Source organism: Narcine bancroftii, chromosome 1 (assembly GCF_036971445.1).
Source record: "Narcine bancroftii isolate sNarBan1 chromosome 1, sNarBan1.hap1, whole genome shotgun sequence".
NCBI classification, from domain to species: domain Eukaryota; kingdom Metazoa; phylum Chordata; class Chondrichthyes; order Torpediniformes; family Narcinidae; genus Narcine; species Narcine bancroftii.
This window is the reverse complement of record NC_091469.1, coordinates 377002097-377028052: the sequence shown is the minus strand read 5'-3', so window position 1 is coordinate 377028052 and position 25956 is coordinate 377002097. Positions and strand designations below refer to the sequence as shown.

The 25956-nt window shown below is 39.2% G+C and overlaps 1 protein-coding gene across 3 annotated transcripts in view; it reads left to right on the top strand.

Annotated features, from left to right (window-relative positions):
- The window catches only part of ranbp9 (RAN binding protein 9), an 81946-nt gene extending 56778 nt beyond the window's left edge, over window positions 1–25168 (top strand). For 2 of the 3 annotated variants that reach the window (XM_069913399.1, XM_069913400.1), the window contains exons 6-14: window positions 2147–2331; window positions 3588–3700; window positions 5402–5510; window positions 5980–6176; window positions 8894–9047; window positions 9683–9804; window positions 18088–18239; window positions 21101–21212; window positions 23930–25168. In XM_069913399.1, coding sequence (XP_069769500.1) covers window positions 2147–2331; window positions 3588–3700; window positions 5402–5510; window positions 5980–6176; window positions 8894–9047; window positions 9683–9804; window positions 18088–18239; window positions 21101–21212; window positions 23930–24060 — 1275 coding nt within the window. In that variant the 3' untranslated portion in view covers window positions 24061–25168. The remainder of the gene's footprint in view (window positions 1–2146; window positions 2332–3587; window positions 3701–5401; window positions 5511–5979; window positions 6177–8893; window positions 9048–9682; window positions 9805–18087; window positions 18240–21100; window positions 21213–23929) is intronic. The other variant, XM_069913402.1, reaches the window with a different exon arrangement.
- The last annotated feature ends 788 nt before the right edge of the window (window positions 25169–25956 follow it).

Here is a 25956-nt window from a genome sequence, read left to right as displayed (position 1 = left end):
GTCACTGCTCTCACCATTTAATCTTTTCTACCTTCCATATGCCTTCCTTTTATTATCTCTTTTCCATGCATCTTATTAACCTTTATCTCTGATCGGGTCATTGACCTGAAACTTGACTCTTTCTCACTCCACAGATGCTACCTGGTTGCTGAATATTTACAGCACTCCTGTTATTTCATGTTTCCAACATCTGTCTTTTGATTCTGTATTAGGTTTCATTAGAAAGTTGGGATCTTGACAGGTAGGTGTAACTTTTTTTTTAAATTGCTCCCATGCAGAGCTTCAGCCATTGGGAATAATAGTTGACATTTTGGATTATTCCTGCATTCTCTGTTTTCTCTTGTGACTACTTTTGACATCTATAAATATTAATATACATAAAAACATACTGACAGGTACACATCCTAATACTGACACCTAGATTTTGAGAAGAAGTGAAAGTAATGGTTAGTGAAATGCTGTTACAGTGTCACAAACCCAGGTTCAAATCTATGGAATTTTGGACGACACTATTTCTTTATTCTCTTATTGTTCTTTTATTATTTATTTTTCTTATTTTTATTTCTTACTTTACATTATGGCAGGTAGTGAGGGTGGGAGGAAGGGGGAAATGAAAATATCACTGAATATTTTAATGATGAATATTTGTATATATTGTTATTGATATGTTTACAGTAAAGAAATAAATAAAACATCATTAAAAATAACCCAAGTTCAAATCTATCAGGAGTTTTCCTCCCACTCCAAAAATGTACAGCATTTGTAGGTTAATTGGTGTATTTGGTCAGCTTGGACTTATGGACCAGAAGGTGTTGCTGTATCTCCTAATTTCTAATTTAAAAAAGTAATTTAAAACGTAAAGTCTCATTTTACATGATCTGCAAAATCTTGAACCATTTGTCTGATTGGGGGGAAAAAATGCAGGTGTTGGCATCTGAGCAAACAATGAGAAGCTGGAAGGACTCAGCAAGTTGGGTAGAATCTATGGACAGACAAGTAAGAATGGGAGTACACCCAGTCTTTTCCTCTTGTCGCTCCACTTCTCACTCCTTCTGTCCAATATCCTCTCACCTCTTAGTCCCTCACATCTTTTTTCCCCTTTTGTCCCTCCCCCTTGATATACTTTGTATCACTCCTCCCTTTATTCGTGAACAAGAGTCGCCACACAAGCTGTTGACTATTTTTACTCAAGGATGGTGCCTGACCTGCTGAGATCCTCCAGCTTCTCACTACAAATGTTATGATTGTTGGATACATCAGAGATGCAAAAAGAATTTTGTCATATGAAAGCAGATGAGGGGAGTAAAATTTCACCATTAGCAGTTATTTAATCTCTTAAGACGTTTGTGGACAGGTACGTTATCAGGAAAAGTGTAGAGGGGTATAGGCCAGATACACGCATATAGGGTAAGCTTACATGGCAACTTAGTCGACGTAGACGAGGTGAGTTGAAGTTCCTGTTTCTCTGCTGTGTAGCTCTCTGACTCTGTGCATCTTGGAATGTATGGTTGTTTCATGAGTGTGAGTTATTGTTGAGCCAGTTTGCAGGAAATTGTTTCTTTCCACTGTGATTATTGAGCACCTAATACTGTTCCAGAAACTGATGGTTGAGAAAGTAAATCTTTGAAGAATTAAGTTTCTATTTCAAGGTTGAGTTTTGTCTTAAAATAATTTGGAGTTCTGAAAAATTACTGTTATGTTGAGAAATGGGAATTTAGAACTAACTTGTTATAATTTTCCCTTGGATTTTAAAAAAAATAGTGTTTTTATTATTCTCCCTCAAACTGGAGTCAATGTCAGTGTTATTTTGGCTCACCCCTCACTGAGTGCTTTCTATCTTTGGTTGCATTGTGAAATTTTTGATCTTTTATTCCACAGTCACTTTCCATAAATTTAAAATTGCTATATTTTGTAAATGATAGCATTTTGGATGTCCAGAGAGGTTATTGCTGAATATTTGAAAATTAATGGGAGAACAAAAATTTATAACTTTATTCATCAGGGTAAATGCAGCTTACAACTCCTGCTTTAAGTGCAATTTCTGTGGCAAAACTGACATAATTAATATATGATCATTGCCTACAAGGGAATTACAGGACCACTGAGTTTAAAGCATGCAAAGTGACTTCTTTTTTCTCTTATTCAGCCAAATTTATATCCCACAGTCGGACTACAGACGCCTGGAGAGGTGATAGATGCTAACTTTGGACAGCATCCATTTGTTTTTGATATAGAAGACTACATGCGAGAATGGAGATCTAAAATTCAGACCCAGATTGAAAGATTCCCTGTAGGAGATCGAGAAGGGGAATGGCAGACAATGATTCAAAAGTAGGTAACATATTGTCTTTATCTACGATAGCAGCTTTCAATTTTAAATGTTCAAAGTTTTCTGTGACTTTATTTTATCTAGATTTTAAAGATTGGGGTGTGGTCTTACATATATTAAAAATAGTTTGTATTTCTTGCTGTTAAATGTAGTTCAGTATTTTTACTAATTGTAATAAATCTGATTATGGCGACTGAATATGTTCAGCTCTATGCTGCATTTTAAATCCTTTCTGCTCTATTTGGGTATCCTTTTAACACCTCCCAGTAGGTAACATGAAATGACCTGGTCAGGAACCATAGCAAGTAAAATCCCACACATATCATTATAACACACAATTTGAAATTGTAATAACCCTCCTCCTATCCAAAGGAATCTTTCTTTTCTCTTGTTTTCTTTCTTTTTTCCCCTTCCCCAAGGTTTACAAAGCTACAAAAAAAGTTGTTTTGGTTGCAGCTAAGAATAGCTCAGTGGTGTGCCGTTGCATTAGCTCAGAGATTGGAGTGTAAGTTTAATTAAAGGATGATCTTGTGCTTTGGGTTATGTATTAATTATCCAATTCAGTTTATATGCATTCCTTATTGCTTAAAGCAATAAAACTTCTTACCTTTGTTTCATGTTATTTTTATCCACCTCTTCCATGTGCGAGAACCTTTTTTCCGATTCTCACACATGCCTCCACTTGTTTGACACTTATGCATGCGTGTATTCATGGATATGATGCCCTGTGTTCTTTCTTGCGTGCCCCCTTTCTTGTGTATGTATCTAGGATCAGTCTTTTCATTAAAATATTATTTGTTATCCAGGTGATGAATGTTTTCTGATTTAATTGATGGAATCCTCTTTGGTAACAATCATATTAACAGAAGTAGAACAAGCAGAATCATTTTATTGTGAATCCTTCCAAGTTTGATAACATCAACTTTTTAATTCAGATTTTCTTCTGAAAATTAGATCTATTGATTGAGTTTGTGTTCATGTATTTAATTACCTGGCACATGGATGCTGTTTCTCCAAACATATTTACAGAAGTCTTTATCAAACCTATCACCTGCATGTTGAAATATGCAAAAAAAAAAAAAAAAAAATTGTTTGCGTCTATTTCCATTGAGTTGTTTGGTAAGGGTTTCCTGTTATTGCATATGTCTAGGCTGGTGTAATCGTGTTACCAGAATGTTTCACAGTTGCATTGCCTGCAACTATTTAAAAAAACTGCAAATCTTGGGCTATTTAACCTTTCCTTTAATTCCATCTCTAGAATGGTTTCATCTTATTTGGTCCACCACGGTTATTGTGCCACAGCTGAAGCCTTTGCCAGGTCCACAGGACAAGCTTTCCAAGAGGAGCTCGCATCAATTAAAAATAGACAAAGTGAGTGTTATTTGACCCATGCTTTGATTCTCATCCGAGGATATTGTTTCAAATATCAGAGTTGGAGAAAAAAAACTTCCCTTCTGAATATATTCAGCCTTTACTCACTTAAGTGGGTAAATGATGAGACGTGTTTAAAAAGAATTGTCGGATGTCCAGCATTGTGGCCTGTTGAGGTACATGTGAGAATTGGGGCTTTCAGAGGGATTTTTAACCTGTTAAACAGATATACAGTAGAATCCACATTATCCGACACCAACAGGGATCGCGGGTGTCGGATATGCAAATTTTCCGGTTGACTGAGACTCATTCTTCCAAATGCCTAATGCACCTTGTTACATCCACGACAGCAGTGATTTAAAAATTAGCCCAGACTCTGTTATAATTAAAATAGTTTTAATTATTAATCAACAATTATATAACACCTAACCTAATGGAACTAACTTAATCTAAACTTAACTAAATTTATATATAATTATCTAACTTAAACGCCAACTATACGCAAATATGTTATTGTGCGTGGAATACCCCAAGCCATACCAGCTCAAGTCTCAATTCTTGGAAAGCAGTTCAAAGTTCAGTTTCTGAAATTCAGTGAGGACAAATGGGTTTGAAATTGATGTGACGCGCAGGCTTTAAGTCGGGTGAAAGAGTCCAGGGGTGACAGAATGTTGATTACTCAACACCCTTGCCTTCTGCAATGAGAACCCTTTTTGTGGGTCAATCGGTAGAGTGCAATATTTCTTCAACTTTCAAACTATTTTCGTCAGTCGAAGTGGTCTCTCATCTCTCTCTATGCTAACAGGAAGAACTCTTACAATTTGTCTATAACCACACAATGAAGCCAAGTGGGTTTCTCAATTCAACAAGAGGTCAAAAAGCTTTTTACTCTTGCACTGCCTTTTAAAATGGCCTCCTGAACAAATGATGCACTGTCTTTTTAAGAAGCTGGTCACATGGTCTTTCAACCTGGCTTTTCCAGGGCTTCTGTGTTGACTCTGCAAATGTATCCACTAAAAGGAACGTGATGTTCAAAACTTGCTGCTAGTTTCACAGTCACTTCAAAGCCTGCAGGCAGGTTGTTAAATGTGTTCTCTTCAAGGGACAGTCCCACTCAAATAAAATGAACTGAAAAATGGGTGAATGTCACAACCTGCATTAAGAATACACTGTTTAAAAGGCAAAAGACAGTGAAAAATGTAAAGTGCTCTCTCTTGAACCTTCTTCCGTATGGGACAGAAAAGAACAAAGGGGTGTGGATTACCAGAAAATGGAGAATTCTATGTTTATGCTCTTAGTTTATAGACTACTCAGATGGAAAGTGAAGCTGTGTTTTAGTTTGCATCTGTTGGTGAGTCATACCTGCACCCCAGAAGTGCACATTGTGCTCATTTATAATTAAATAGATAAAATTCCTTGGTGTGGCATCCACCCAAATGTTGCATGACTTTATTTTTGAGGACATTTGCTCTTATTTGTGGTAACAGCATACATTTGAAGCAAAGAAAGAAATTTGATCTGATGTGCAGGCAAAAGGATAGTGAAGGTCATTGTAGGTCTGACTTTTAATTGGTATCCATTTCAAGTTCTGTTACACTTAACTACAGCTAGTTTATGCCAAAATAACAACATTCCTTGTGTTTACCTGTTATTCCATTTGCTTGAGTAAAGATGGGCGCAGTGAACTTGTAATTTTTTTAGGAATTCAAAAATTGGTACTGGCTGGAAGAATGGGAGAAGCAATTGAAACAACACAACAGCTTTATCCAGGTCTCCTTGAAAGAAAATCCAACCTCCTTTTTATGTTAAAGTAAGCTTCTGTAAATTTTGTTTATTGGTGGTACCACATGTGAGTGTTTCACATAAAGTTTTCAGGCTTCCTTTTGCATTGACAATTAGGATTTGGGCCAAGGAAAATATTTAGCTTCATTATTCAGTATGTTAAAGCTAGTTCAAAGGAATTGTGTGTTGTTTTATTCCTAAAAGCCTCCAGGGTACCAAGATCACTTTGGATTTTGTTAAATTTTCTAACCATTTTGGTACTCTATAAATTGTAACTTCATATAAAGGTAACTGGAGCTATTAACGTCGTACTTTGCTTAGTGAGTAATGGTGACTAATACTAAGATTTAGGCTCTTGTCCAAATTAAAACTAATATATTGAGGCAAAAGGCAGTAAATCAATTATGTTAATGAAATGTATGTGAGTGGAATTATATGTGTTTAACTTGATGTGCCATTTATGGAGCTTTGCGCATTTTTTTTGTATTTATTGCCAGAGTTCGCCAGTTTATAGAAATGGTAAATGGAACAGATAGTGAAGTACGGTGCCTAGGGGGACGAAGTCCAAAGTCTCAAGACAGCTACCCAGGTAGCCCTAGAACCTTTAACAGTCCCAGCATGAGCCCCAGCCATGGGAACAGCATCCACATCCTAGCAGCATGCAAAGGAAATGGTTCACATAGTCACTTTACAAGTAAGTAGCTTGGATAGAATTCATAGGAACTAACTTTTTCTGCAGCATTGAATCTTGCAAGAAAAACATTACAATATTTGCCTGATTGAAGACTGGAATGTTCTGCAGGCTTGCTTTGAATCAATTATGTATAATATAAAAACATTGAACTTAACAAATTCCATATTGTATGAGACAAGCTGTGTCATCTGCATAAATTCATAATTCTTTCTGCACATCCCTTCATAGGTCTCTTCTTCCATATTGGAGGTCAGAAAGGTACTCAAGCCAGGCAAACTTGCAGTTGTTAAGTTGCATTTCGTGTCCCTTCCATGAACTTTCTCTTCAGTAGAATTGGTACTTTTCCCAGTTGAGAAACATGGTTTTTAATAAGTTTTACCCCACTCCCATTCCTCACTCTGAATCTAGTTTCACTCATTTGTTGTCACTCAACATATTTGTTTTTGGATTAGACTTGATGCTGCAAATTGTAGGGACTCCCACTTGCAAGTCTTCAGTAACTGGAATAACAGTTAGGTTAGATCTGTTGAGGCAGCAGAATTAATACCATGTGACTATGCTTTAAAGGTTTATTTTTGAACCAGGGATAGGTGGTGACTTGATTTACTTTGAATAGGACTGGTTACACCACTAACTGTGATCTCTCCATAAGGAAATTTGATATAATTTCATTTGCTCTACAGGGACCATCTGAGCATCTCACCAGTTGGATTCCACTTGATAAATTGTGCTTTATTATTATAAAAGAGTAAGCTTTGCCTGGTTACTTAATACTATTGCCTAGTTTAATTATAGTGGGAATCCAATGCCTTCTCGCAGATTAACCTGGTAGTTAGGGGGTATAGTCCCTTGTGTTGAATTCATAATTTTCTCTTTGGGTACGAATGTGATATGTTATTTTACTTTTGGGGTATTCCTCTCATCCAAATCCTAAAATAGAAAGTGCATTGTTCATAGTAATAACTTGGGGACATTGATTTTAATGGGAGAATGGAGGCCAACTTTTTACATGTCCTTGAAACAGACTGGGGCTTTTTTCTCTGGAGCGTAGAAGATTGAGAGGGGACTTGATAGAGGTGTTTAAGATTTTAAAAGGGACAGACAGAGTAAACGTGGATAGGCTTTTTCAATTAAGAGTGGGGGAGATTCAAACTAGAGGGCATGGTTTAAGATTGAAGGGGGAAAATTATAAGGGGAACATGAGGGGAAATTTCTTTACGCAAAGGGTGGTAGGGATGTGGAATGAGCTTCCGACAGACGTGGTCGAGGAGGGATCATTGGTTACATTTAAGGAAAGACTAGATAGTTACATGGTTAGGAGAGGACTGGAGGGGTATGGACCGGATGCTGGTCAGTGGGACTAGGGGGGTGGGGATTTGTTACGGTATGGACTAGTAGGGCCGAACTGGCCTGTTCTGTGCTGTAAGTGGTTATATCATTGAAAATACTGTGGCACCCGAATACTGATTCATTGTATTCAATTTGAAGCCTGTAGACTTTCTCGTTTAAATTAATTTTCTTAAATTAGATGTAAAGCACGGTTACAGGCCCTTCCAGCCCATGAGCCTGTGCTACCCAAATACACCAATTGACCTACAACCCCTGTACGTTTTAAATGGTGGGAGGAAAGTAGAGCATAAGGGAGAATATACAAACTCCTGACAGACAACACCAGATTCAAACCCGGGTTGCTGGCACAGTAATAGCTTTGCACTAACTGCTAACTTTAACGTTTTCAATATTTATTCAAACTTTATTCAAATTACATTCCTGCTTTTACTCAAATGTCATTAAACGATCATAATATATTACAACATTTCAGATACAAACTCCAGATGTGGGAGACATAATCCCTCTAACTGATCTGTCTTCCCCAATTGAATCAATTACCTTCATGGGAAGTGAAAAAACTCACGTGCAAAAGTGTGGCTGCCCTCAGCTGATTGCATTTAGGATAATTGACTTGAAATGCTACAGTTAAAGTCCAAAAATCTGCATGCCAGAAATCCAGACCACCTGAGAATCTGGACTATCAAACATTTTAAATTTAGCGAGCTTTTATATGCATGGATGTGTAAGTGCTACAGATGCACAGCGGCAACAAGCAACCATGCTTAATACAGGTAATCTTATCACAAAGAAATTAATTTGTATCCTGTATTTTTCCTCTACGATGTTCATTTTTAAACATAATTTCAAACATTGCTCTTTTTGTAGTGGAAACAAAAATTGTTTACATTTTTGACAAATATTATTTTTCTTTAATCTGCTTGTTTTGATAATTTAATCATGCTGTATTTTCTAATGAACAAACTCAAAATTTACCTGTTCTTCTCCTTACTCCTCCTTAAATTTGAATTTTTTAAAGTACTGCCTTAGAATCTGGACTGACCCAATCCCTGAGCACTCAGGATTTTAGAATTTTATTGTGATTGTTTCTCCAACACAGATGCTGCTTTCTGAGAATTCTTAATTTTATTAGCGTTCCAATATCTGCAGTATTAGGATGTAAAATTTCAACAATCACTAATGAAAGTTCAGTAATTTGTAGATTTATTATGAACTCTTCAAACTAGTGTCCCCTAGTACTTCAATTCAAATTGAAGTCCCTTTCATTCTCATTCCATTTTTTTGTTCTGTTATAAATTGTGCATATTCTTACTGAAGTCATGAACAGGAAAAGCATAATGAGCTTGATGTGTTCTATCTTTTGACAGGTTATGAAAATAGTTGTAGCAATGGTATAATATCCAATAAAGGTCATCAATCCAGTAGTCACAATAAACATCTAACCTCGTGTTTAAATACTCCAGAGCTAAACAGTATAAATGCTGCAAGATCTCAGCAATCAAACAGTTGTAGCAGAGACAAGTAAGTGTTTTAGTTTAATTTCAATTGTTTTTCAAATAATTACAAAGCTAGAATTTTAGTTAACTTATTAGAACATTTCCTTCAAACATTTATTCACCTGTTGCGTAATTACTTATCAAGCTTCATGTTGGAGAATACTTGGTCCATTTCATGGACTGAATCAGTACTGGAGTGTACATGCATCTTACTTCTAAACTTGCAGTGATGCATCAGCTTGTGAATTTGTATGCAAGTGTAGTTCAATGAAGCTGTGAAACAGTCTTGAGAATCATGATCTGCACAGTTTTTTCACTTCATTTTCTGCGCAATGTATATTATTTGCCCCATCAAGTCAACTGGTTGTCGAGCCAACCCAATTAATCCCATTTCTCTCTTGGACATACCTACTGAGTTTTCTTCCCCACCTCCCCCTCTCTCCCCCCCCCAACCCCCTCACCCTCCCAGTTCTCCTGCACCCAGCAAATACTGGTTAACCTACCCATCACCACATCTTAGGTATGTGGGAAGAACCTGAGGCATCTAAGGGAGATCTGCCGGGTCATGAGGAGAACATGCAAACCCCACCCAACAGTGGGGTTCATGGAAAAAGTAGGTTTGCATTTTTTTTTTTAAATTCTTTGTTTCTTGTTGTCTAGCAATGATATAGATATGGAAACTGAGCACTACACGAATGGAGTGGCAGACTCTTCATCTAATGGTTTCCTGAATGGCAGTTCAAAGCATGATCACGATATGGACGAAAATGACGCTGAGATGGGTATGAAAGTCTGTTTCATTGGGTCAAGATGAGTTGTGAGAAATTGCATCTGATGCAAGATGTTTATTTTCCTCCATTTAAGATTAACTCGTGTTTATTGATCCCCTGAAGTCGGCCTTTTTTTTTTTGCTTCAATTTGTACTTTCACCCGTTATGACTTTTATGCTTTCTGAATAGCGAAACGTTTCAATATGAAGCAGTAGAGAGCGATGTGGAATTAGTTTGGGTGGAAATAAAAAATAATGGGAAAGTAATCACAGGGACCTACCAGCTGTTCTTTCCTGACCCTATGAAGAATTAATGGGAAAATCACAAACGTGTGCAAAAAGAAAACTCCAGTTGTCATGGGTGACTTTAGTCTGCATGTCAATTGAACTAATCAAACTGGCAAGGCTATGAGAAAAGAGGAATTTTTGGGGTGTGACAGGAATTTTAATTGAGTGGTATTTTGCAGGACCTTGGGAACAAGCTATGTTATGTTTTGTCATATGTGATGGGATTGGATAAATTAAGCATTTTGTGTTTAAGAATCCCAAGGAATAGAGATCACAATTTAAAAGAATTCTGGATACAGGTGAGGGTGAAAACACTGAATTGCTGGAGGAACTCACCTGGTCTTTTCACCATCTATAGGAGAAAAAAGATATATTGCCGATATTTTGGGCCTGAGCCCTTCTTCAAGGAAAAAATCAGAAAAGTCAGAAGCCGGATAGATCAGAAAGCCCTTTTATAGAGTGAAAGGGGGATTCTCCACCCTTGGTTCGCAGAACTTGCCATCATAAATGATCCATGAGCAGCTTCAAGGCGCTGACTCTGATCCCTCTTTAACCTAGTGTCAGTGGTGGAATGGAACGCTCTGCCATGCATTGTAGATGCACCGCCGCTGCAAGTGGCTGGCTAGGGGTGACTGATGACACCATCAACCCACGACTCAGGATCTACCACCAGGGCTCTCACAATGATGGGTGCTGGGGTTAGGGCTCCCTCCTGATGCCCAGAAATGTCCTCTTCTCGTTCCTGCTTCACCAAGGCCATCGAGACTGAGGAGCAGGAGGAGAGCGAGGAGCTGGAAGCCCAGAGGGGGCAAGGAGAGTTGGAAGTCACAGGAGCCAGAGGGTGAAGGGACCCAGATGCTGAGCTCCATGGACTGGGAGGAAGGAGTACAGATACTGAGGAGTGGAGACGGAAAAGCAGAACTGGGGAGTCCGATGGATACAAGAGGGGAGCGAAGAGCCAGAGGGGCAGCACTGGGCAGAAGAACTGGGTTCATGCAGTATGCTGTGGTCTCTATATTTGTGTTTCCCAGAGCAGTTCCAGGTGCCTGGGAGATTATGGGTAACCAAGACTGCCATTGCTCGGCACATTCGTTAGACCTCATGGTGACGGGCGGCACTATGGTGCCACTCGTCCCACCTCCATAAGCTCTGAAGGACGCTACAAGGAGCCATTCTTCATAAAAGTGGCACAAGGCCAGTCTTTTAGGGCTGCTCCATTTAAAAAAAAAGTAAGTTCAAATTTTTCTTTGTGGCCTCGAGGTAGAGGCCTGGCATAAAAACACCTACTAAGTTTCAGAATTATAACAATGGGGAAGGAACGAGACCAAGAAAAGGTGTTAATGGGATGTGATAAGGGACTAGGTAGAATTTATCATGTCTGTGTGAAAGGAGACAAAAAATGGAGAGACGAGTGGGGAAGCAGGAGGTTGGGGAAAGGTTTAACGAAACCCAGAGAATTCTATATTAATGCCATCCGGTTGGAAGGTGCCCAGTCAGAAGATGAGGTGTTCCTCGAATTTATGGGTGGTCTCAGTCTGAGACCATGGACAGAAATATCTGCAAGGGAATGGGATGGAGAATCGAAATGATGGCTACTTGGAGATCCACGTTATTGCACCGGACAGAGTTGAGGTGCTCAACAAAGTGATCTCCTAGTCTGCGTCTGGTCTCTCCGGTGTTGAGGAGACCAGAGCGGGAGCACCAGATACAGTAGATGACCACTGTAGAGTCACAAGTGAAATATTGCTTCACTTGGAAGGACTGGGGCCCCGAATGGTGCAGAGGGAGGAGGTGTGGGCGCAAGTGGAGCATCTGCAGTCACAGGGGTAGGTCTCAAGGGGACAATTGGTGGGGAGGGAGGAGTGGACAAGGGAGTCACGGAGAGAGCGGTCCCTGCAGAAGGCAGAAAGGGGAATATGTATCTAGTGGTGGGATCACTTAGTAGATGGCGGAAATGGTAGAGGAGGTTGTTGAATACGGACGCTGGATGGAGTTTCTACCTCCTACCCAAGATCCACAAACCCAATTGTCCCGGCAGACCCAATGTGTCCACGTTCTCCTGCCCCACTAAATTTGTCTCTGCTGACCTTGGGTCTGTTTTTGTCCCCCTGGTCCAGGCCCTCCCCACCTACATCCAGGACACTTCACACCCTCCATCACTTCAACAACATCCAGTTCCCTGAACTTGATTGCCTCCTATTTAGCCAATCCCTATACACCTCCATTCTCCATGCTGAAGGCCTCAAAGCCCTTAGTTTCTTTCTGGACAATAAAAGCAACAACCATCATCCTCCTCTGGCTGGCAAAACTTGTCCTTACCATCAATAATTTCTCCTTTGACTCACTGCAATTTCTTCAGGTTAAAGGGGTAGCCATGGGTACCTGCATGGGCTCCATATATGGGTGCCTTTTTGTTGGCAATCCATGCTAAAAGCCTACACAAGCAGGGCCATTCAACTCTTCCTCTGCTGCCTCATATACCCATGATGAGCTCGTTGACCTCATCCACTTTGCTGCCAACTTCTACCCCAACCTCAAATTCACATGGTCCATCTCTAGCAACACTCTCCCTTTCCTTGATCTCTCTCTGTCTCCAGATATCTTCCACAAATTCACCAACTCCCACAGCTATTTCGACTGCACCTCACCCCACCTAGTCCCTGTAAGAATTCCATTCCATTCTCTCAATTTCTCCGTCGCATCTGCACCCAGGATGAGGACTTCCATGCTAAATCATCAGAGATGTCCTCCTTCAAACAATGTGGCTTTCCCTCTACCACCATCAACTCAGTACTCATCCACATACCCTCCACCCCAACATGCAACAAGAACAGGATTCCTCTTGTCCTCACCTACTACCCCACCAGCCTCCGCATCCTCGTCCACCATTTCTGCCACCTACTACATATCCCACCACAAATCACATATTCCTCTATCCTCCCCTCTCTGCCTTCCACGGGGACCCTTCTCTCCATGACTCTCTTATCCACTTCTCCCTCCCCACCAATCGTCACCTTGGGACCTACATCTGTGACTGCAGGAGATGGTCTACTTGCACCCACACCTCCTCCCTCACCACCATTTAGGGCCCCAACAGTCCTTCCAAGTGAAGGATCATTGCACTTGTGAATCTGCAGGGGTCATCTACTACATCTGGTGCTCTCGCTATGGTCTCCTCTATATCAGAGAGACTGGCTGTAGTCTGAGAGATTGCTTTGTTGAGCATCTCAGTTCTGTCTCTCACAATAGTGTTGATCTCCTAGTGGCTGCCCATTTCAATTCTCCATCCCATTTCCTTGCTGACATGTCTGTCCATGGACTCGTGTATTACTAGACTGAGACCATCCATAAATTGGAGAAACAACACCTCATCTTCTGACCGGGAAGCCTCCACCGAATGGAATTAGTATAGACTTCTTAGGCTATCATTTAAACCCCTTCCACTCTCCTCTTCCCTGTTCAGGGTCGGTGCCAAGGTGGGGGTGGGGCATCCATGGGCTGTGCCCCACCCATACGTTCACAGCCATTGTTGGCCATCACACTGCCCCACGCTCTTCGGTGTCACTTGCGTGCGTCAAAGTCACTAGCGTCTAGCTTGGCGCACTCTAGCGACTCTCCACCCAGCCCAAGCCACGTAGCTAGCGTGTGTTGTCACTAGTGGCTAATGACGCTTGATGCCATAAAACCGGTGCTCTCGGCATCTACATCAGAGAGGGCAGAAGATGGCACACTCTCTCCCCCGCTGAGCGAGGTTTTGAGTATGTCATCATGCCACCCCTCTAACACGCTAATTCCCCCCCCCCCCACTAACATTTGTTCTGGCACTGACGCTGTCCCCAACATCTCTACTTTCGCGCAGACATGATAAATTCTAATTAGTTCCTTATCGCATCCAATTAACACCTTTTGTTGGTCTGGATTCCTCCCCATTGTTTGAATTCTGAGACCTTCTGATATATCCTACTTCTGCCTTTTCTGATTTATTTTTCCCTTTAAAAAGGACTCGGGTGCAAAATGTCGGCAATATATCTTTGTCTCCTATAGATGGTAAAAAGACCGGCTGAGTTCCTCCAGCATTTCTGTGTTTTTACTACATTCACAGTATCTACAGCCTATCATGTTTTACACAGGTGAGGTGAAACCCAGGATCATAAATAATGTCCTCTAAAATAAGGGTAAATACAGTGGTATGCAGTAGAGTTGTCTGGAGTGTGTAAATAAGAGTTCAGTGGCTGAACAACAGTTCAGGAGGCACGGTTAGCCTAGCAATTAGCACAACACTACTACAGCACCAGTGACCCAGGTCTGTAAGAAGTTTGTTCGTTCACCCCATGTCTGTGGGTTTCCTCCAGGTGCTTAGGTTTTCAGCCACCCTTCAAAACATACAGGTGTTGCAGGTTAATTGGTGTATTTGGGGGGCCCGAGCCTGTGGGCTGTTGGCCTAAATTTAAATTTAACAGATTTTTAAATCGCTGGTTCAGAGCAGACATTTATCCCAATTAGAAAAAAATACAATCACGGGGGAAAAAAGTAACTACCATAAATCAAGAACTATTGTGTACAGCATGACCAGGGCTCGTGGTAGGACCAGAGGGCTGGGATTTGTATAAAAGCTAGCACCATTTCAAGCAAATTAATAAGGAGGGAGAAAAATGTTGGTTTGACAAAACTGGCAAGAATTATGAAAAGTGCAGGGACTTCCATAGATGTATAAAAAGGAAAGGGGTAGCTTGGAGAGGAAGACTGGATGATTACTTGCAAAAACAAGGTCATGGGAGAGGAGCTGAAACAATACTTTGTCAGTCATCACTGTAGAGGACAAAGCAAATATCTCAAGGATTTCTGAGCTACTTTTAATCAGCATAGAAGAACATATAGCATGTCATAAGCAATAAGGTCCTGAAAAACTCATGGCACTGAAAACAGCCAAGACGCCTGATCTTGGTGTCTGCATCCCAGGGTTTGGAGGAAGTGGCTGCAGGAATACTGGCGTCATTGATGGCTTTTTTTCAGAACTCTCAGTTCCATAAAAATTCTAGCAAACTGGAAAATCAAATGTGAATTAATTTAATTAGTCAAAAACTGTTTAGCTTATCATTTGTTGTTGGGAAGATGGTGGAGTCCATAATTGAGGAAGATGTAAGTAATCACTTCAAGCCAGTGGTTTTCAACCTTTTTCTTTCCACTCACATACCACTTGAAGTAATCCCTATGCCATAAGTGCTCTGTGATTAGTAAGGAATTGCTTAAGGTGGTATGTGAGTGGGAAGAGAAGGTTGAGAATCACTGTTCTAGACCCAATTGTTACTGAAATATTTTGCTTGAGAAAAATTGTCATTGGCCCATTTCCTTTGGAGTTACGAAACCATGCACATAATGAGTCAATTAGGTACCATTAAATTAGTGGTTTTCATACTTTTTCTTTCCACCCGCATACCACCTTTCTAATCACAGAGCACCTATGGCATAGGGAATGCTTAGTGGTATGAGAATGGAAGAAGATTGGGAACCTCTGACTTAGAGCTTAATATAATTAAACTGTCTTCATGGTTTTATGAAATGTAAATCACACATGATAATTTTTTAAATTTAAATTTACTTTTAAAATTTTTATTTGCTGGAATTCTTCGAGGATTAACAAGCCAAGTTGCTGTAGGCGGAGATGTGTTGGATTTTCAGAATGCATTTGAAAGTACCTTGAAAAAGGCACGAGATAGTGTTCGGAAGGCTTGCTTTTCACAAACAGTTGGAATGAACTGGCCTTTTTCAAAGGTACAGGAATATAACTAGTGGAATACCCCAATAGTTTTATTATATTGACCTGGAGGTGAAGACAGTGTGTAAGATACAAGTTTGCCGATAACATTGAAAGGTTATGTGGTAGCGAGAATGTTGGACTTTGCAACTGATATAGGAGGTTGTGAGTAGGCAAAAACCTGGCTAATTAGTTGAAAATGTATTTCACTGAGAGAAATCAAAAGGCTAACTATAATCACTGGACAACAAATTTTTTTCAAAAGGTTTGCTTCCTGAAAAATGATCAGAATTATGATAGACAACTTTAAGATAAACACAAAAATAATTTCAGACTTGCTGTATCACGTAGGAAGTTGAAGAAACATTAAATTAACTTTTAGTGAATTTTGCACGTTTAATCACATAATGATGCTGACTTTACAGTTGTATTAGTTCAACTGATCTAAAAACGTTTTGCTGCTGATTTTTGTTTGTACTCGGCATCTGATGCCTCTCATGTCAATATTCAGCAATAGCCAACCAGCATTGATTGATTCTAGTTGCCCTGATACTGCTTTTCCATGGATGCACTGACTGCACCAAGATCCGCAGAGAGGAAGTCCAAGTGCGAATGCAGAAAGTATTATCAGATGAGGATAACATCTCATAATATCCAACATTTGGATCAGTGCAATTTTCTACATTTGGTTCATGCACTGTGGCATCTTCATCTTCCTCATCTAGGCTCCATCTCTATGGTGGCTTCAGAACTGGAAAACTGTCATCATGCAGCAGTCATCATGGCTGGTGGCAGATTGGGTATTCAATAGATTTCTTATATCTAACAGAGAAGCCAGATACATCAGTCAGACAGAAGTATCTTTCTCTTCTTGCCATATCATTGGGACTGCAAATGGCATAGACTTCCGAGTACCTCTGAGCTAAGTTCTTGGGTTGACTGCACATGTTGCACACCAAATGTGAGGAGCCCAGAGTTTGTCTTATTCACCAATTTTATAACCAAAGTAGAGCTCATTGGCTTTTTTAATAAGTGCAGCTCTGCTGAACCTTTGAGCCTCAAGCGTATACTCACCACAAATGTAATGGAATGTATCGCAGCTGTTGTGACTTTGACGAGACATTTCTGTAGTATTGAATCTTCCTGAAGATGATAAATAGTATGGTTAAGTACACTTACTATGCTATTGTCTGAAAAACGCACATCAACATGCGTTCAATCTACGCATATAAATGTAATGCACATCATCTGTATATGTGAGCTGCTTTTATACCCTGTCTGCATCCATTCTGACTCAACACACCCAGGGCTAAGACAACATTTCATAGCACCTGCATTGAGTGCATGCCAGGCATACTTGGACTGACCAAAATAGCTTGCTGAGTAGGCAATATGCTAGTAGACTTAAAATGTGGCAGGAAATTGCAAAAAAAATTACATCTAAAAATTTTTAAGGCGATTTTCATGATCAGCAGTCCAAAATTCACAAAAATGTTCAGGAAGCAAAGTCTTAGTTGTCCAGTGTTATTGTGTAAATAGAGATTGCGGATGAAGTACACAGTAATATCAGCTTCCTTGTGCAAGAATTGCAGATGGTTAGCAAGAGATGCAGCAAGTAGTTAAGCAAACAAATGGTGCTAGCTAATTTCTGGGATGAGAGGGTTGTCCTATCATTAGGGGTTAAAGTAATTAGATCACTTTTCTTTGGACTTCAGAAGAATGAGGGGACGATCTTAATGAAACATACCTTCAGGGGGCATGGCAGGGTAGAAGGTGAGATGCTGGGTGAATCTCAAACGAGAGGTCATAGTTACAAAATTAGGGGATAGTCATTTAAAACAGAAGTACTTTGGAACAGTTTTCAAAAGGGTAGAAAATCTCTGGACGCTTCCTATCCCAGAGGTCCTTGAAGAGTCAATCATTGGAGACTTTAAAAGAGGTAGTTGATAAATTTTGAACTAGGAAATCGAGGGCTCTGGAGAAGTGGCACAAAAAAAGGCTAAGAGGTAGGTCAGCCATGATCATGGAGCAGGCTTGATTGTATAATCTAATTGTTTAGATTGACCAAAATTCATTCTTCTGGACTTTTGAGCAGTTCGTCCACTTTTGAATAAAGATTTTGGGTCAACTTTTAATTTGCACAACTCTAAATGTGTGCTGATTCTAAATCTGTGATTTTGTTTAACATCTGACTGCTGTTTTAATTTAACGGAGGAGCTCGGCTTGATTTGTTCTCTTGCGTGTTTTCAACAGAAATAGACTTGACTCAGTCGCGACGCCAGCTTTGTGGAGGCAGCCAGGCAGCGATCGAACGCATGATTCACTTTGGGAGGGAACTGCAAACAGTGAGCGAGCAGCTGAGAAGAGAATGTGGCAAAAATACAGCTAATAAAAAAATGCTTCAGGTACTATGGTTGTGAGAATTTATGCAAGGTGTGAAACTGGGATGTTTATGGAAAATAAAGAACTAAATGGCAAAAATTTCAGGAAAGTGTAAAGATTAGTTTACCTCCAATGGATGGATCCTACTCTTTGACCTTCATAGATATTGGGCTCAACCAGATCCAGGATTGAGCACTTGACCCAAGGCATCATATTAATATTGGTGAAATCAAATCACGTCACTTTTGCAAGAATGTGGTAGCGTCAAAAAGCAAACCTAGAAATACTCAGTATGTCTGGCAGCAGTGTTAATGTTTCACAGCCTTGATTTTTCGCCAAAAGCTTGACTTTAAGCCTGCCACATTGACCACCGCCAGTGGGCTGATATCGCCTCAAACCGTGCATCTTGGCGCCTCAGTTCGGCGGGCAGTAACCTCCTTTGAAGAAGACTGCAGAGCCCACCTCACTGACAAAAGACAAAGGAGGAAAAACCCAACACCCAACCCTAACCAACCAAATTTCCCTTGCAACCGCTGCAACCGTGTCTGCCTGTCCCGCATCGGACTTGTCAGCCACAAACGAGCCTGCAGCTGACGTGGACATTACCCCTCCATAAATCTTCGTCCACGAAGCTAAGCCAAAGAAAAAAAATATAAACAGAAAAAGCATGAAATATTTTGCAGGCCTGATTGTACCTGTGAAAAGAGAAAGTTAATGTTTTCAAGTCAGACACTTCTGAACTTGAAAGGTTAAGTGAAAATTTAAATAACTGAAGATCCTGGAAATCTGAAATAAAAACTATAAGTGCTGATAATACTCTACAGGTCAGGCAGCATCTGCAGAAGGAAAGGGTCTTTGAATGGAAATATTATCTGCTTTTACTTTCACATATCCTGTCTGACATAGTGAGTATTTCGACCATTTTCTGCTTTTTGGTTTCCAGCATCTGCTGTTAAACTTTAATTTTTTTTAACTTGTTCCTGCTTTCACGTCTTCTACCTCCTGCCCTAATCTTTCACAGGCTTCATCTGGGGATCTTGGGCCTGTGGCACACAAATGTAACTTCAACACAAAATAGGAAGTATGATACATTAAGACTCATGCCTGAGTTAATTTGTGCAGAAATGTTCAGAAAATCTAATGTGGAGTGGCAAGTTTTGGATTAACGTATGTGGACCTTAAACATATGGGAGAAGTTTGTCGTACTTTTGGGACTTGTGGTTTTATGTTTAGGGGCATTAACAATATAGAAAAATGAAACATTGGCATTTCACAAGTCAGTACTTCAGCTGCATTTAAAAATAATTATGCTCATTTGTCTATCCAATTTTAAGCTTGAAGTTAAAGCTATTGTTAGGGTATCTATTAATTCATTAAGAGAATATAAAGGTTAAAAAAGTTTTAGTTTTAAGGAGTGAAGATTTCTTTCATAATTGAAATATGTTCAAAATTGGTTGAATTAAATTGAGAAATTGAATTGGATACCAGGATTATTTTAACTACCAAGAGTTGTATGTATTGTATACAGAGAAACTGGATCATTACCAATATGTTAACTTAAATAAGCAGTAATAGAAGCGTGCAAGTTGTTGGACTGGCATCACTACATTTTTTGTACATATTTCCTTTGGGCGCAGATGTAGGATTCACAATTCATCTCATTTTGTTTGTTGAGAGATCATGGATGGATTTTACTTGTTTGTTACTTTGCTGCACTCATCAGGGTTATGTGGAACAGGGTATCTGATGGCAACAAAAGGCCATGGCTTCATTCATTTTGATCATGGAGGATACATTTATCCCATCACTGTGTGATGGATAAATTGGACATCAATGATGTGTGTATTGCCAGTATACTTCTGAAACCAAAAGTTGGTTCGTCAGTCCCAGTCATGTGCACAGGCTTGTAAATAATCATACATGTGCGGGAAGTTGCTTTTATTTATTCAACTTTCTGACAGACCCATGCTGCAGTCTTTCAGAATCAAGCACAACATTGTTTTGACTGAGGGAAATCCATTGCTTCAAATTCCAGAGGAACCACAGGGGATTATTGGAAACTTCAGACTGAGATTCATTGAAGCTCTTAAAATTGAGCTGTCTTGACACATCGATGGTCATGTTCCAGTATGTTTCCAGTAATGTTTGAGTTTTGCTTTATCCATAATTTTCTGCTCAGATATATTTGGAAAAATGCACTGATGCAATGAATGAGAAACCAAACCCTGCTGAGGAGTTTAAATAGGATCATCCATAGCTGCTGTATAGAGCAGCAGGGTGAAATAATTATTAACACTTCAGAACACTCCATTGGAGAGTAAAAGAAGTCTACTGGCCTGAAGTCTACTGATATCAAAGTTAATTTTAGCATAATTATTTTGTTCATAAAATGATTTGTCAGTTTGTTCAAATTAATAGAACAAGTGTGATATTTTATGACTGATAAGTCATTCAATGCCCAAGTCACAAGAGTCTAAGGAGAGAATGAGTGGTTTAAATGATGGAGCTTGGTTGGGGCCTGAGTTGTCCTCTCAGCCACCACATAATGTACTTTTGACGACCAGTTTCCCCTGAACTTGGAATCTCCGCACTCTTAAACACTGCCAGTCTTCTGCCTCAAGAAACCAAGCAACTGAGCAGATAATTTTTTGGAGGGAATCCAGAATCCTTGAACTATTATTGTGTAGTAATATAGCCTGTGCTTTTGAATACTTCTTTTTTTGACTCTCTATATTCCCTCATCCAAGAATGAAAAATTAAGTACATTTTTAAATTATAGTTCCTTAAAAATTATTATGGTGTAAAGAGATATCTTTAATTGACTTAAAGTTTAAGCGAATATCTTTTGACTATTTTTCTTCCACATTATTTTTGCCCCATTCAGGATGCATTCAGTTTGCTTGCTTATTCTGATCCATGGAATAGCCCAGTTGGATATCAGCTTGATGTGGTGCAAAGAGAACCTGTGTGCTCAGCATTAAATAGTGCTATATTAGGTGAGTCGCTGTAGTCACTTTAAACAGTTGTTTATCTTGACTAAAATCTAAAAATGAATTTTTTTTTTTTTACATAGGATGCAATGGGAGATTACTGTTAAATTCAATAACCAATATCCAGTAGGCCATGATTGATTCAAACTTGGGTTAGGTGTTTCCTTCTGCACACGAAATATAATTTATAAAAGTTAACAATATTAGACATCAATGTGTAAACATTTTAGGGAGGTTAAACACCTTCAGTAGCTCCATGGGTTCTAATCCCAGTGTTTCCCTGCCACAACATGTTTTTCCTGTCTTGTCACCCTGTCCAGATGGTTAATTAAAACCTTTTTTAGTTCTCATAATAGCATCTAACTTGTGAACAAAATACTATAAAAGTTATTCCATTTTTTCTCTGCAGAATGATTAAAATTTTGTTGCATGTTTTGATTTTTGTGTGGTCTTCTTCCTTGCCTTGACTCACCAGGGCTTTGTCATACTGGCCTCCAACTCACTCCTTCCTTGTTCACCACACCAACATAATTCCATGTTCAATTTTTTTTTCATTTCCCCATCAGCTCCCTCAAGAATCCACCACTCGTGTACATTCAAAGCCAACCCAGGTAGTAACTGGAGGAATGTGCAAACACGAGGTTAGGATTGAATCTTGATCAAAAGAGCTTTATTGCTAGTACATAGTTTATTCAGCCTACTTTATTCAGCTGTTGACAGAGCATTCCCTTTTCATCCCCTACTAATTTTCCCTATAATCTGTTCTTTCTACATTTTCACTAATGCCACCACCCTCCTATTTTTGGGCAAGAAACCTACCAATCTGTATATCTTTGGCTTGTGGGAGAAAGCCAGAATATGGGGAGCATGCAAACTCTACAGATATCACCATAGGTCTAGAACCATGAGACAGCAGCTCCACCAGCTGCTCACTGTTGGCCAGCTTGAGGTTGGACCTTTGGATGTATAAGCAAAATGTTAAACCTTCAATTCACATCCAGTCTGTTGAACCTCTGAATTTATTTGCATCTTCAATCTCTGCAATTCCCGATTGATTCAGAGTGATTGATATTGAAGAAAGATGACTAGAACACTTAAAATAACACCATTCCTGACTTTGTTTTTGACCTAGTTGTTAACATATCTGGAAGGCTGTCATTCTAGACGAGGCCCAATGCTTACTAAAATTACTCTCATTAAAACTGCAAAACTGGCAGCCTTCCTAAAATCCTCACAAGGAATTGCTGATCAACAGCAAAAGATGAACATATTGGGATTGAGGTTCATTAATACTTATTGTGACTGCAGCAATATATTGGCAGGATATTTTGTGGTTCATTCTAACTTTGCTGAATTAACCTGCTCCTTTAAATATCCTAATGAATTTAGTCGCAGCAAAATATCAATTTTAAGCAACTTGCGCTGTTCTCCCAAATGTAAGCAGTGATTATAGCCCATGCAAGATGCTGTAACATCTGAAATACACGTCGTTTGACTAAATCTATCTCTTAATGTTTCCAAGCAAGACCCTTATGAGTAATGATAACTCTTCATTTTATTTGTGGGCAACCACACTTTCGAGGCTTTGTCTACACCCTAACTTGACTTTAATCAAAATGGTGGAAGTGCTCAGTTCAGACAGCATCTGTGGAAAGAGAAGCAAAGAGCAGCTTGGCTCTGTCCATTGTCATAAGTGTGGATCTCCCAGTGGCCACCCATTTTAATTCCCTGTCCCATTCCCTTGCTGACATGTCTGTCCACGGTCTTGAGCACTGAGACCACCCACAAATTGGAGGAAATGCACCTTATCTCCCATCTGGGCACTCTGCAACCAGATTGCTTTAACCACAAACTTTTCTGGCTTTCATTAAACCCCCGCCCCCTTCTTCCCGTCACCTCTCTCCAGGTCTGTCTCTTTCCTTTTCCCTCTGTCTCCTTTCACAGAGGCAAAATCAAGGATCCCCTCTTACCCGATACAATTAACACCTTTTATTGGTCTGGACTCCACCCCTAGCCAGCTTTGTCTTTATTCTGAGCCTTCCTGTTCTCTGCTTCTTCCTTGAAGAAGGGCTCAGGCCTGAAATGTTGGCAATACCATATATCTTCTTTCTATGGATGCTGCAAGACTGGCTGAGTTCCTGCAGCATGTCTGTGTTTTTACAACAATCAGTGTCTGCAGACTTTTGTGCTTCACAAATGGTTCTCCATCAGACCTTCAATATGAAGAGTTAACCTGCCTGATCTGAGTAGTTTTTTTATATATCAGCAATTTGGCTTATTTAATATTGCATGCCTTGAATTTGTAATATTGACCATGACTGACATTTTTGAGAACTACTTTTATTTGTAACAAATGTACATGAATCAAAGCAGTCTTGTACGAAAGAAATTGATTAGAACAGGAAACAAAACACAATTTATTCCCAATCAGAGCAAGGTTGTTGTATCAATTAATCTTCTACTTACATCAGTAGTTACCAAATGACAGGAATTATCAGAACATCACAATGACTTGGAAATGGTACTGTAACTAAATGAAAAAAACTCATGTCCTGGTGAATGTTTTTATGCAAAGAATACTACATCCCTTTAGTTGATGTTGGCACTGTTGGCAGTCCCAATTACAAACCATATCTATTTACATGGATATAACTGCTGTTACCATAATATTGCAAATCTGAATGAACACTTGATAGTTTTCATTGTTTGTTTTCTGATTACAGAGTCCCATAATCTGCCAAAGCAGCCCCCATTGGCCCTCGCTATTGGTCAGGCTTCCAAGTGTCTAGAGTTGATGGCCCGCTTGGGTATTGGTTCATGTGCATTTGCCACGGTGGAAGAATATTTGCACTAGCTATGTGTTTGTACAGCTCAGCTTAGAGCTACCTTAACATTTAGTGACGTTATTCAGCACTGTGTCTGCTGAGGGAAACTGACTTTTAATTTCCAGTGATCTTTTGGGGACAGATCCCACATGTCACTCTACTTCTGCTTCCTACTTTACAGCATGGTCCAGCTGTTTTCTAATTAATATGCACAGTTCATTGACATGTTTTGCATTTTTTATATCAGTCTGGAGGAGTTGTAACAGTGTAGTATGTATATCTGTTTCAGTGGAACATTACTGTGCTTCCTTTTTAATTCCTCAAACGTGTCAAAATGTTTATCTTAAGTGGGCTGGTTGAGGCTTGAGATGAAATAAGTCCATTTGGGACAATGTCACTCATACATAAATATTTGGGACAATGACTAATTGGCTAAAATACAATAAAAAGTGCTTTAATTAAGGCAAGAATGTGTGAATAAAAGTATTTAGTTACAGATTAAAACCAAAAAAAAAACTAGGTTTTTTGTACTTTATTAAGATGTAACTTTTGTGATAAACCAAAATTTGAGAATTGCTGTTGTGTGAGTGGAGCACTAAGCATGTCGAATATGAAATGGTAAAAAAAACATTTCCCATCCATCTACATCAAAAACATGCTTGACTAATCTGATAGATCTTAAGTATAATTGGATAGAGGAGAAGTGAAGGTTTCTCCTTTTCAGTATTTTGAATCTTCACTCCTCAGGAGATGAATGGCAGTGTCAACAGTAGTGAATGCCTGATTGCAGCCTGCTGGTCTCAGTGTTTCTTTTCCTCCAGGTTGTCTTTGTCTGCACCTATTCCAAATCGTCACCTGTTTTCATTTTCCCCCACAACACTGTTTAAATGCAGAGAAATCCATTCCACACCCATCATTTTAACCATTTGTAAAATAACAGTGTTAAGTACCTGTCAACACATTGTGTGGTAATGACTTTATTTATATTAAACCAAATACTTAGTCAAATTCTGCAATGTCTTAATTTAAACTTTGAACACTCTGCATTTTTTAAGCAGTGCTTGAGTGAGTACTTTACTGCAATAAACAAATGTATGAACCATAATTAATCAGCTATTAAAGGTTTAAATCTATGAATTGTGTAGCAGTTATTTGCTATTCTTTGGATTATGTAGTTTTTGAAACGACCATTAGATGTAGATTGTTTTTCATTCACTGCTTGATATGGAACTGAGAAAGCATTTAATTGCTCTTGGTGATGGTTAACTGCCTTCTCAAATCTCATGCAGTGAGGTTTATATTTATAGGTTGGTGCTGGCATGATCTCATTCAACATGCATTCCCCACATCATAGGTTTTGTATGTCTCTGCAGTATGTTTTTAAATACACACAATTGTTCTTAACTTTTAAACTACCTTGTCTACAAGGGTATTATTTCCATCTGAAGTCCTGAACTGCAGCAATGCCTAATTCTAATCATGGATGCTAGCTGGCCTACAGACTTCCTCCAACAGCTCAGTTACAACAGAGTCAGGTTTTTTATATTATTTGTCATTAATCATATGTATCCAAATGTTTTACTGCCACTGAATTGGGAAGTATCATCTAGCATTTTAGTCAATGGCTACACATTTCAGTTTGATTATGGACGGATTAGTTAGTGTTTATTTTCCACAGCAGTTCCAGGTATTTGGAACTTGTCTCATAGTGGCAGTTGATCATGGATGTTTCTGCAGATTCATCTGAGATGATTGGAGAGCAGGCTAACAAAAATGATATCTTTAAGTAGATTAATGAATTTTAAGCCTGTCTCATTTCAGCAAAAGCCCTTGAAACAATTAAAAATCTATCTATTGATTTGATTCATGGTGTGGTAAAAGTTACTGGACAAATAAAAAATTCAAGATGTATCACACTAGATTTT